Below are 13,880 nucleotides of genomic sequence, written 5' to 3' on the forward strand. Positions count from 1 at the left end.
ATGGTATCGGTTTAAACACACCATTAACTAATTAAAAAAAAAAAGGGGGGGGGCATTTCTAAGTTATTGTAAATCAGTTTTGCACAATGGTAAATCAATACACTTACCAAATTATTGTTCTGGGGGAAGAATTAAAACAAAAAAAATTAACATGCTTGTGTGGCTATGTGATTTTTGCACACGTAAACCCCCCCACACAATTCTCTTACAAGGTATGGAAACTGCAGGATGAACAATAACCACAAGTTCCTGAATGCAAAAAAATGGAACAATTATTCCTTATGCCTCCCCCTGTTAAAAATGGCCCCCCAATTCTACACTTGGTTGATGGCATTCTGTGCGAAATAGTAAATACTATTACAGTCCTTGCAAGCAAACAACTGCAAGATCATCAACATTTTGATGCTTCATTGAGTTAGTCTTTAAAAACAAACTAAAGCTGGCTGATTAATTAGAACCCAAAGCATTCCATAATTGTACACAACACATTTCATTCATATTAGCAGTTCCTTCATTGCAATATCTGAAATTCATTGCTTTGTATTGCATTTGTATGCATTATTCATTTACTAGTAAATATATATGGCCTGTTTTAAAGTGCCAATTTATAAAGCTGCCTCCTTAAAAGGCAGATAGGACCCAATTTTATCCATGACAAGAAGTGAGCAGAACTGGCTGAATATTGCCAAATGACATAAAACATAATTTAAAATTTCTTAAATAAATATAAAAGATATTCCTAAAGAAGCCATAGGCATATCGACAATATAGGTTGTAACCTGCACTCAACAGCTAAAGTACCATTGTAAAACTAAAATGCCATAGCAACTTCAGCAACAGGCATGATACATTGCAAATCGTTTTTAAATTAAATGTACACCACAATGAGTTAAAAAAATGCTATTGGTGCAGTAATGAGAAGACTTCTCAGGTGTTACAGGGGAAGGAAACATGCATAGAAAGCTGTGTCTATATTCATTGTATAACAGGTCTATAAAGTGTAAAGCAGGTAACACAGTTGATACAAGAAACCAACCCTACAGGAGATGCCAAGTGATGTAATGCGACTGGCTCCAGTTTCAACAGCAATGGATATTAAAATTAAGTCCATCCAGTGCAGATAAGAGATGAGCTTCACTGCAGTAATACTGAACTTGCCTTTTTCAGCACTTATCAACACAGTGAGGGGAAAAATGCTCCAAGAAAGGGAAAGTGGAATCTTGAATGCAAATGAATTGGAGCAAAGAGCATGGATGCTGCTCTCCAATAAAAATTGCAAAATCATTTTTGTCACTGGTGTGTGTGTTTCCCCTTAAACTTGTTTGCAGTCATTTCTGCTGAGGAGTCGCAGGACTGCTAAAATGCTTACGCAGTTCAAGGAACAAAGAAAACATGATGTTCCAAATAAAACTCTCTTAAAAGGAACAGACATTTGCTTGGCATACTGGCATTAAGATTAAGCTCCCAGTAGCCTTGATCTCACAAGACACCACTTCCAATGAAGTTTCACAACTATTTCCTGCCAACTGTTTAACATAGGTGTTGGAACAGACATGGCTCTAAGTTTTAGAAATCACAGTAGTGCACAGGTGGTTACAGCAGGGAGCAAACATTTGTGAAACAGCCCTCGGCCCTCTCTCAAAGCACTTTTGTTTGCATTCAGGAGACCAACTGCAGGTTTATTTGATCCAATTTTCTCTTTGCACCATACACATATAAAACATTACAACTCTGTATAAAAGTACAAGTGGTTCTTGTACATCTGAATTATGCAGGAACTATGTGAGCAAATCCTATCAAAATAGCTATTTTTTGTGTGTATAAACAGCATTTGTTTTTAGAAAAAACAATATCATAAACTGCAGAATCTGTACAAAAATATAAAATAAATTTGGGCAGCAGTTTCTAAACAGCCATGTAAATGCAACACTTAAAGAGGAATAGTTAATGCCTCCAAAAGGCTGAATTGCTAAATCAACCTATACAGGGCTAAAATGGTACTGAGATTATCTAAATAATAAAATTTTTACCTCTTGCAATAAAACTTATAGAAAAAATAGACAAATATGCACATGCAATTTACAGCTTTTCCCAACATAATCCTTGTGCTTAGCTTTTACAATTTAATTTTTTTGTTGTAATAACATAGTAATATTGTCTACAATACGTATTCTTTCCTACACCAGGGTATTCGGTCTTCCTTGAGGAACCACTTAAAAAAAAAATACATTAAAAGTGGTCATACGTGGATGAAGGCACTCCAACTCTGCTTGAAGCAAAATCTAGTGTGATTTTTTTCTTTTAAAAAAAGGCAAGCAAGGACGCATGCACAGTGCTGTGAATCAGGGGCAGCAGGGTAGGTCAGTGGGTGGGCAGGGACTGTGAAAATACTACCAAGTGAATATACTGGTACAGAAAGTCACTCTGTTTTAAGACCCAACAAGCACCTCCATTATGTGATCCAGTTCTGTGAGGTCCATTTTGAAAGGCTGATTTGGGGTTACTGGTTGACTGCTATAAGGGGCTAGAGTTTTTAGGAGATCATCTGCTGAGACGGGAGCCATTTTTGAGGCAGTCCCTGTAGCAGACGTGCAAGGGTCAAAATCATACATAGAAGTATCAATGTCAGCAAACAGAATATCATCCAAGGTCAAGTCTGTGAGGAAACCTGTGGAAGTTGTTATCTCAAAATTGCCAGGTAGGGAGTCCATTAGTTTTGATTCATTTGTTCTGCTCTCCTGGACTCCCTCAGGTTTTTGAATGTTAGACTCGCAGGAGTTATCTTTAGAGTCCTCTGCTGCTGCTGCTGCTTCTGCTGCTACTACGACTGCCTCAGTAGAGGTAGGTGTTGGACAGAGCTCCTCAATTTCGTCCAAGGCTGAGGAGAAACTGTCCTTTACAGGTTGGATAGCTGGAGGTGGTAGTTTTGTAGGACCATCATGTTGGACAGTCTGGGAAGTGCAAAAAGTGTCGTCCTCAAGCAAAGAGGCTGGGGTGAGGCAAGACTCCAATGGTGTAGTGCTTACAAAGTCAGTGGGGTGAACTGATGGAGAGGCAAGGTGGCTGAACGCGGGCTGGGCCTCTCTGAAGTTGTCACCGAGAGGGTCAGTAGGCTGAGAAGTGGTGATGAACACAGGCCTCAAGCTGCCTTCTTGTTTGAGTTCCTCCTGGATTCGTCTCAACATGTTGTTAATTAAAACAGTCTTTTGCAAGCTTGGCTCTGTTAATGGCCTGTGGTTATAAAGTTTCATAAGGGAAATGTTGAAGATAGTCTGGCGCTGTAAGGTGTAAGACACCTTAGATGGACCGTCAGTAGGAGACACCACTTTGCCTTCCAGCCCATCTTCATGCTCGTCAAACTTCCGCTTTCCTCCTTTCCCCAACATATATCTGGAAAAGAGGAGGGGAAGTCATTAAAAAAGAGCACCAAGTGAAAACATTTATCTTACAGCAAAATGCCTGCCTGTCTTCACACAGACATCTCAGTTTTCACATACTAGCTGCTCAACATAACAGCAAGGCAGACGGATCTTATTCAGACCGCATTGGTGCTGTTTCATACCAGTAAAACTCCATTTGCATCACTGAAATTTCTCCTGATTTACAATGGTGTGATAAGAAATGAAAGTGGGGTAAAGAGAACACCAACCCTAACACCACCAGGCTGCAACTGAAAATAAAATTGAATTTTAAGTTCTAGGTATGACTACAACAGCAACTAGCAGTCAAAACTCTGTAGTGTCTTGCACTCTGGCTTGTGTTAAATATATGCTTTCATCTATCTATACATAAATGGACAATGCTTGGTACAGGTGCTGTATTAACAATTTACTTGAATTTCCTGACCTTTGCATTTATGTTCCCAACAGTAATGCTGTAGTAGTCTGGGGAGTTTTGTACTAAATTTCCCAGATTATTTTAAACTTGGGGGGGGGGGGGGGGGGGGGGGAGGGGGGCGAGGAGTGGCCCCAAGCAACTGTACACTGAAAGAAAATCCTGCCTTAAGCCTGTAGATTTAACTCTCTGGCATTCCAGATACATGCAGAGCGGTTGTGGACTCTCTATCCTTGGAGGATTTTTGGCCTGGCTAGACAAAGCCTTGGCGGGAATGATCTAGTTGGGGTTGGTCCTGCTTTGAGCAGGGGGTTGGACAAGATGACCTTATCCAACCCCCATGAAGGCATCAGAAAAGCCAATGGCACTTTATCGTGCATCAGCAGATGCATGATGAATAGATCCAAAGAGGTGATACTTCCCCTCTATCGGGCGCTGGTCAGACTGCAGTTGGAGTACTGCGTGCAATTCTGGGCACTGCACTTCAAGAGGGATGCAGATAACCTGGAGAGGGTCCAGAGAAGGGCCACTCGTATGGTTAAGGGCTGGCAGACCAAGCCCTATGAGGAGAGACTGGGGCACCTGGCCCTCTTCAGCCTCCACAAGAGAAGGTTGAGAGGCGACCTTGTGGCTGCCTGTAAGGTCATCACGGGGGCACAGAAGGGAATTAGTGAGTATTTATTCACCAAGGCGCCCCCGGGGGTTACAAGAAATAATGGCCACAAGCTAGCAGAGAGCAGATTTAGACTAGACATTAGGAAGAACTTCTTCACAGTTAGAGTGGCCAAGGTCTGGAACGGGCTCCCAAGGGAGGTGGTGCTCTCCCCTACCCTGGGGGTCTTCAAGAGGAGGTTGGATATGCATCTAGCTGGGGTCATCTAGACCCAGCCCTCTTTCCTGCCTATGCAGGGGGTTGGACTCGATGATCTATTGAGGTCCCTTCCGACCCTAACATCTATGAATCTATGAACCTCCTGAAGTCTTTTTCAACCCTCATTTTCAATTATTCTATATAGGAGCCTGTGGTTTTATTTAAATGATTAAATGTGAAAAAAGCTACCAGAGCAGGAAATGCAGTTATAACAATAGTCTCACATCTCAAAAGCAGACACATTCTGAATGAAGCTAAAACTTTCCAGTCATTCATTCCACCCTCTTGCCAATGGCAATTTCTAGAGCACAATCCCCTGTTTAGCATGGCTAAAGAGCGACGGCCAAGATTTGTGAGAGGACCAGTCACTCTTGATCTCTTACTTTTGAGATGCTTTAAAACAATCCAATTGTCCCAAAAAAAATAAATAAATAAATAAAATAAAATCGCTGAGCCCCTGCCCTCTGATAATTAGGCAAATCCAGCATCTGGAAGCCACTTGAATAATGTAGCCTGTGTCTGCCAGAGTATTTATCTCTAGATACTTCAGCATCTCAAACAGGCGATGGCAAATATATAGATAAGATAGTCACCATGTCAATATGAGCACTGCTGTGGCCAGAGAGCTAATCTGTACCACTTCCAAGCTCTGAGTGAGAAGCATTTCATGCCCACATGTGGCAGACAACCAGAACCACAGCTGATGTGTCTACCTGTTTGTATCACTGTGCTCTCAAGCCTGAGTTTCTGAAAGGTGCTGAAAGTCAGTAAGACTCAGATGCCTAAACCTAATGCTGAATAGTCATGACACCTAAATCCTTTGGATGGTCTGAGCCTTGAATTTCCACTTCGTATTAACCACTGGAGCCTACACTACCTTGTGTCACTTTCAGCCCAACAACAGAAAATATTTCCTAGCAATGCTGTCATTAGTTCTTTATTCAACTGCATCTTGCTTATTTGAAGTAATACTAACTGCGTTTGTTTCAGTAGATTGATAACCGACCACTGTCTGGGTATCTTTATCAATAGAAAAGCAATATCCCAAAGCGGTTTCTTCACTGAGGAACACATCCATGTCAAGCTTTAAAGGCACTTCTGAGATACCAGTAAAAGTGTTTTTGGTGTGTTTTTTTAAGTGGTCAACATGAACATACATGCTTTAGATAAATAGTAAGAAAGGAAACAAGGAATTTTATCAAGCTTTCTCCTGAATATAAATCATCGTGCTAAGAAAAATAAAACCTGGTGTTCTTCTGGCCCAGACGTTCTCTTCCAGAAAGTTAATGAACACCTGAAAAAGGCTTTGAAGTGCTCCTCAAACTAGCTAGACTAGTACAAGTACAACCAGACTACTGTCGGCAATACTCATGTGGCAGAAAAATTACCACACCAGAGATGCGTAGCACTAAAGCCAGTGAACAAATTCTCAGGTTGTGACAATCAATGCCCCATACTATACACTGGCATGTATAACCAGGGGTCAAGGAACAAAAAAAAGTCACCTCCCTCTTAACAATGCACATCTTCCATAAGTTCTGAAAGCAAACGCAGAGTTTATTTTGTCTGGGTTTTATTGGAGTCTTAATTAACTCAGAAGAACAGATTCCAATCCCTGCTGCAGAATGTGTTTTTCTGCTACAGATGGCCTCCAGATATTCTTTCAGTGCTTGTGAGATTTCAGTCTCTCTGTCATTCCCCCACCCCCGCCATTAGGCTGCATGGAGCAAATTTACTAGACGAGATGTTTTATCGTATCTAATCTAAGCTGGAGAGAATAGAGGCCATTAGTACACTTCACTTGCCTGTCCCATGGGCTCCATCAATACAGCCTGGGGTAATCCTACAGGAGGGAGGAACTATGCTGCTTGCTGCATGTCATTCCCAACACACCAACTCCTTGTGGAAAGAGGGGGAACCATGCAAACTCAGAGGGGGCAAGCGTATGGGTCCCTGGGGGGAGACAAAGGGAGGGGGGAAGCCAGATCAGCACAGAAAAGCCTCCGATAGGCTCCCATCATCCAGAAGCAGCACACTTCACACCCAGAAGCTGTGCAGCCACTGGCTCCCTGCCACACTTCCCCACTTGCTGGGATAGGGGGAGGGGGATTAAGCAGAACATGCAGAGCGGCAAACTCCCCAGGGACCCACCATTGTTTTACATGGGGATAACAATGCAGGGATTGGAGTTTGCCTTTCTCTTTCTGTAAGAGCACCAGCCTCTAACTGACAACAGATCTCGGGAGAGAAGGGCAAGACAGAAAGGCAAAAAAGACAGCCCTATGGTGCAGCAATGAGCTTCCTGCCCACTCGCCTCCCTCCAGCAAGTTCAGCTGGAGGGTTTTCCTGGGAGGCTGGGCCAAGCACTGCTTCCCCAATCCAACATCACCACAGCTGCTGGAGCAGAGGAGGGAAGAGGCCTGGGGGGATATTTCTTCCCTTCAACAACAGTAATGGGATTGTTGAAGCCTCGCAAGTGTCTCATTTAAGTAGGACCAGCTCAGCCCTTCCTCTAGTTTTGCCTTTTCTATTAAAGAACATATTTAAGAAGGGGTGAAAATTTCAGTCTGCACAATAAAACCAAGTGACAGATGAGATCAGCTCAACATGCACAGCAGGGAAATCACAACAGAAGTCTAAATAGATTTTTAACCCCAAACCCGACTCCTCTCATACAATATTTACTGGGCAGCCAGAAGTGTCAGAGAGACGAAACCAGCTGTCCTCACTGGAGCACGATTCCCAGCTCACCTAATGGGAGTGAGGCCTGAGGAACACTGCCCTGCACGTGCCTGCTCACTAACTGGTTGTGCATCCTACACACAAACTGATATCACCAATATGTCCTCTCTCCTTATCCCCGTACTTGTTCCAGAAGCAGTTCGAAAAGCAAAAAGGCTATAGAGGTCCAGCCAACGGTGCCAACACGTTTCTGAAGTTCACTTAACGTGAAGCCTAAAACCAGTTTAGGGAAGTTAATCTTTTTGGTTAGAAATAAATACCAAATCCAGATCTTTGAGTAATATTTTTTTTTCTCTTAAATAGAAGCGGGGGGAACAAACACAGAGGAACTGAGGAACCAGTAGGCTATAATCCAAGTTTCTTGGCTGGCTACCAAGAATCCCTGTGCCTGGAATCTCGGGTGAACGAGAACTCTGAAATTTAGCACTACCCCATGGAAGTCTGCTTTTTCTCTGCTCCCTAGTGCCAATTTCATGGAATGTGCTCACACTCAATTGCTCCGCCTTTTTTCTTAATTTTATTTTTACATATTCTGTAGTGGCATGCTTTCTTTCCCTTCAAATGGAAAAGCCAGGAACAAAAAGGCAAGGCTAACAGACACAGGGTATATCAAATATGTATCCTTAAGCTTGGCAGTTTTAGAAACTGTGTTGTTTTTTCATAGCTTGTGGACTAAGAAAAGTGTTAAAAGTCTTCTCCTATGGAGAAGGGTTTGAAATTATTAAGTATTTATTGTACAAAACAAACCCTTCTTTCCACTAACCAGAAAGCAGGCAGTTTGGGTGGCTGACCAGCAAGTTACTGTTTATTTGTTTTTCCCCCCCCAATTTTGCTGGCTGATCTGGTTCCTACATTCAAGAACAAGAACTGTGGGACCTGAATCAGGTTTTTAAAATTGACCAACAGTAATGACAGGCTCATCACCAGTAAACAAAATGAGAACTCCTATACACTGTTTTCCAGGAAGCTCAGAAATGACTCAAGGCTTCCTGCACACATGACTGTCTAGCTTTCATGTATCGTGCAGGCTCTGTGTAGTTCAGTTCAAACAGAGTGATAGTGGGGTCCTTTTTAAAGACCGATCAGGTAACTCATCTTTTCACTTACTACTTTACAAACATACTCCTGTCTGTCCCCCTCTTTATCAAGCAAGTCTAAATCTGCAAAGCAGGTACTTGGAGTCCAAATAAAAGGGTTCCTATATACCTTTGACAAGGGGGCTAGAATGAACAGCATTAAAACATTAACTTTCTAAGACCTTGTTTTCTCTTGGCACAAAAGAGATGTTTTTGTTCTGCATAGTACAAAAATGAGTTGGCGATTTCATCCCAGTATCTGAGAGTTCAGTATTGTGCATCTTGCCTTGTTAAGGTGTTGACCAATTTAGGAGTTATTTGGGCAGTTTGTACTACCTCAGAAAGTTGCTCCAACTCAATCCTACTCATCCTGGTCTGATGGGGAGTGTAACTTACATCCTACTCATCTGAGATGTCTGATGGGGAGTGTAACTTACAGAGCAGGTTAAGCAAAGGGCAAAAATGAATATAACACAGAATATATTCCTACCTTCCAAATGAAAGAAGCCTATGGGATCAGACAGCCTTGGTGGGATGCAATAAACAGCTCCTGGGATAGGACTCACGGCTGTGACGAGTCCAGCAGGGTACTGCTTTATGACAACTCCCTAACTTATTAAGTTTATTATGGACTAGCCTACAATGACCTCAGGACCTCTTCTACAAGTATGTATATCCCATTTCTAGTCATCCTTTTCAATCTATTTCTTTAGCTATGCGTTATATCAAGCCCAGGGCTTGTGTTTGTCAGGGTCCTGTTTCCTATGGCTGGGTGCATAACTGAACTGGGTTTAAAGAAAGAGAGATAAAGCAAAATTGAGTAATTCATTCAGAGAAGAAAAGCGACTTTGAGATTTTCCAGATTTCACCCACAAAGCAAACTGTTTTGGCTCCAGATTTGGAAGACGAGACACAAGAGCCTCTCATTCCATTCTGGTTCACGAAGACTTAATTCTTTTCTAGCCCTCTAACCATTAGCATGATTAGGAAATACAAGAGCAATGTTGGTGTCATTTGATGTGTAGATTGTTTGTTTTAAAATTAAAAAGAAAAATGTGATGTTTATCCATTTTTCTGCACTTCATTGTACATGCACTTATTGGCTCTGCCTTCTCCTCAGCTCTGGCAGCTTTGGATGGTTTCACAGAAAAGAAACCAACCAAAGGTGGTTCTCTAAAGCTAACAGTAAGATGATCAGCATGAGCAGGAAAGGTTGTACAATGTCCGCCTACAAGATTTCTGGTCCTGGTTAGAGAAACAAGCCCTTTACTTTCCAGGGAACAAAGACCCACACATACACATCATTGAAAAACTACTTTTCAATCCTGCTTACAGTGGTATTTCCTATTACTAGTCCCTCTGCTGAAGTCTTTATTGACTAAATTCATAACAATGTGTGGGAAGAAAGAGGGAAGAAGGGAGTTGGGTCATTTTGTCCCTAGATAGAATAGGAAGCAGTTCTATGTCCAGTTTAGTGTTAAATATATTTTATGCATAGGTACATTTCTTGAAAGTTTATTCCAGAGGTTAGAAGGCATTGCTGCTAAATGAGAAGCCAGGAATAGCTTGTCAAAAAAGCAGTTTAGCACCACAAGACAGAGTGCCCATACAGAATTCACAGAACTGGATAAATCCAAGAAGCCACATCCCTACTCCTTTCATCTATGCCAAGGATTCTCAACCAGGATACCATGAGGTGCTGCACAATATTAGCAATGTCAGGTGTGCAAACATCTACAAGAGATCCATAAGATAAACCCTGAGATTTCAAACAAGAATCCAGAGTGTCAAAAACATTCCACCCAGTATGGTCTTTCTGAATTCTGTGCAACAGAAAAAAGCTCTATTATTTTTCTGTAGTCAAAAACTGAATGAAAGTTAAGAACTGGCATTTTCCAAGCCATGCCCCGAGTCTAATGAGGGGTGACCTGAGTCTAAAAGGGGTGAGAAGGACTGATTTACACCACCCCATTTTAAAGGCCAAATGGTCTGAGACCCTGTTGGAGAACAAACACCGTTTTGTTTTGTTTTTCTAAAAGGCCCTCACATCAGCCTCAACCATCCACAGGCAACAAGCTGTCCCTGCGGATCTGGAGTTTGAAGGAAATAAGAATCTAGGAGGGGCTGCTGTGTGAAGTGTAGCTTAAAGTAGAGCTGGCAATGGCTGCTTCCTGACTGAAATCCTGGGTAACTGAAACCATAGCACTTAAATAAAAATTAAAGGGGGGGGGGAACAAAACAAAACAGCACAAAACACAACACCGCATTATTTCACTTTCTTTTTCCTAGAAAATATTAAAGCTCAAACACAGCTGAGCAGAAAGAGAATCCAGGGTAATATGCCCATTTATCTCCGAAACCATGGTTTTTCCAACCCTCATGTGTAACCATGCCTCTGCTCGGCTCCTCCGAGATTGTATCCTGTACGTTTTTCAGGCACTTCCTGCGTTGCCTGTCACATGAAATATTTTCCTTTCCCTGCCCTGCAATACCATGTCTCCGAGGACCAAATTTAGGTTCCAATAAAGCCAATGGGAGGTCGATTACCGACTTCAGAGAGGCCAGGATTTGATATGGACTGCCCCAAAACCATAATGAAAAGATATGTCATGCCAGCTGGCAACATCATGGCCCCAAATCTCTAGACCAGAGGTAGGCAACCCCTGGCACAGGTGCCAGAATGTGGCACATGAAAGCATTTTGCTTGGCGCACACACCTTGGGGCAGACAGCAGAGAAGAGACCAGGGTTGCACTGCCACAGCCAGGATCGGGCCCCCTGCAGCTCCTCCTCCGTCTGCCCCTGGCACTCCAACACCTTACAAATTGAAGTTGCAGGTGTTTTTGGCACTCTGCCCAAAAACATTGCCAACCCCTGCTCTAAACCCACCTGAGCTGCATTCAATACAAGGACTAGAAGACATTTCTATACTTACAACTCCCACACAGGGCTGGTCAGAACAACCTAAAGACTAACCGTAAATTATAGCCAGTCACCTGTGACTGCAAGGGAGACAGTGGCACCCTTCAACCTGCCTCTGCCCTGGTCAGTCTAGCAGGGGCATGGGAGATAGAAACTGAAAGCTATATGGCACCTTTAAGCTACCTGAGAGCACCCACCAGCTGTGTGCCCTCAGAGCAGGGTCTAGGATCTGACCCTTAATATTCCTGACAGACTCAAAGTCAACATCTGGTGGTGCTAGTCCTTGAGTACCTGCTGGTTGGAAAACTGAATTGGCCTATGTAGAGCAACTCTCCAACCCCCTCCAGGAGCAACGGATCCCCTTTTCTGCAATGACTTGAAGCTGGAAAAGGAAGAGTAATTCCCAGAGGTCGAGAAAGAGGTTGCTCTGCTCTGGCTGGGGAAAATGAATGCCAGTCTAGTGTCCATTTTAAAAAGTCTGAAGGGAAGTTACAAAATAGGACTGTTTGGTTTTAGCCCCAAATATCTGACAAAATAAACTGAGTTAATAAAATATAAAAAAGAGAGAGAGAAAAATACCTCACTTAAAAAACCTAAACCCAAAGCTCCCCAAACACATGCGCACACAGGCATGTGCACACCCTCATTTAAAGATTTGTGTTTGTTGGTACAATGGAGCCTTTAGATCGTGGTATAGCAGTGTCATGGTAGGAAGCCAGTACAGCATGTTCTGCACGACTAGATTTGATATGCTGCAGCTGGCTCAGGATTTGGACGTTAGCTGCTTTTGCAAGGCTTCTTGGTGCACGATTCTGATCTCTCGTCTGTAGATTTCATATGAGCCTGACCCAGCTGACTCCCAAGGAGTTACTCTTCATTTGTAATCTTGCTGTTGAAAAATCAAGCCCAAGGATGATGTACAAGTGGAGGGTACAAGAAAAGACAGAAAACTGGAAGAGGTGTTCAGAAAGGGACAGTCTGAAGGCTCCTCTCAGCTCAGGTAACTAAACTCTCTCACTTACAGGGTTTGTTCTTTCCAAACACCAGCAGTTATTTTTACATGCATTCTGGGGTTGTTTTTTTTAATGGAATAATTTTTAAAGCAGCTTTTACAAAACTCTCTTTTGAATGCTAGAAAACCTCAGCCTCCTGTGCAGCTCTCCCCTGTCTGAGAGCACAGGGAATCATTTCGGCTTCGCCAGCCTGCTCTCCAAAGCCCTCAGTGCCAGCAAGGCTAGTGAATGGCAGGCATTTCCGGCACATATTTTATATGAACCTAGGCTGCCCATTTGCTTTTGGGGAAGGATTAAAATCAGGTCCAACTCTAAAACTGGGAAAGCCAATAAAATTCACCCCACGGAGGCCAAACGGGACCAGAACATTCAGAGGGGCAAAGCACCCGCACTCCTGCCACAGACATGAATGGTGGTGGTAGGCGTTTAGCCACCGAAAACCCAGCTGTGTTAATTCAGACATGGCTATACAGATTTATACCCTAAACTTGAGGCACCCAACTTTGAACATTCAGGCTTAACTGATGGAGCCCAGGTACCCAGTAAATGAAACAACAATTACGTTCAAAATAAACTGAAGCCAACCCAAAAACCACAAGGGGAAATTTTCAGTAGCTGTCCTAAGTAGGTTTTAGTGTAGGAGCAGCATAGTGAAGGCTACAGCAATTGCAGATGGGACACCAGAGGAAGTTTAGAGTCTCAGCTGAAGAACGCTCAGAGCTACCTGGGTGGCTTTACTTGATGCCCAAAAACACATCCTGGTATTCTGAGGTCCCTACAGAAACATCCATGCTAATTGGAAAGTAAGGTGAAGCCTTTCCCTAACAAATAAGCAATGCAATTATAAAGCAAGTCAATAGTGTAAAGCCAGCTAACGTGCTCCAGCGATATTCTGAAACTGTAATCTGATACTACTGTTTCCATCCTCGTGCCTCGCCTGCACTCCCTTGTTGCATACTGTACTATTTGAGGCCCAGAGGGCAAAGCAAGCTCTTGCTGTTTGTTAATGATCAGAAACTGCATTTCGACTGAAAGCTGCATGCATGCCGCCCACTCGACTTTCTCGATAGTTTCTTAAACTTGAAGACTACTGAACCCAAGCAGGCAGCATACTTCTTGAAATACTGAAGCAAGCAGAAACAAAACAAAATGAAAACACAAAACCCACCCTCCTCTCGATTTAAAACTCCAACAAGTTTTTACTGGGTTAAAAAAAAAGTAAGAAAGAAAAAGAAAAAGCACATTCTAACTCAGTCTCTTTACTTACAGTCTGCTAACTCTTTCAGGAAGCATATGCTTCTATTAAATTCGAAACAGTTTCTAACGCTGTCAGTTTACTAAGTATAACCTTTTCTCTTAGAAGAAGAGAACCTCAATGTTTTTGACAAACAGCACCCAGCAAACAGAACTGTCAGATAAAGCA

General features: G+C 42.7%; 1 protein-coding gene across 3 annotated transcripts in view; it reads right to left on the reverse strand.

The window, feature by feature from the left end:
• Positions 1-205: 205 nt before the first annotated feature.
• SERTAD2 (SERTA domain containing 2) overlaps positions 206-13,880 on the reverse strand; it is a 110,358-nt gene continuing 96,683 nt past the window's right edge. For all 3 annotated transcript variants that reach the window (XM_006035323.3, XM_025191483.1, XM_025191484.1), the window contains exon 2: positions 206-3,390. In XM_006035323.3, coding sequence (XP_006035385.1) covers positions 2,430-3,386 — 957 coding nt within the window. In that variant the 5' untranslated portion in view covers positions 3,387-3,390 and the 3' untranslated portion in view covers positions 206-2,429. The remainder of the gene's footprint in view (positions 3,391-13,880) is intronic.

The sequence above is a fragment of the Alligator sinensis genome, unplaced genomic scaffold (assembly GCF_000455745.1).
Source record: "Alligator sinensis unplaced genomic scaffold, ASM45574v1 scaffold219_2, whole genome shotgun sequence".
NCBI lineage: Eukaryota > Metazoa > Chordata > Crocodylia > Alligatoridae > Alligator > Alligator sinensis.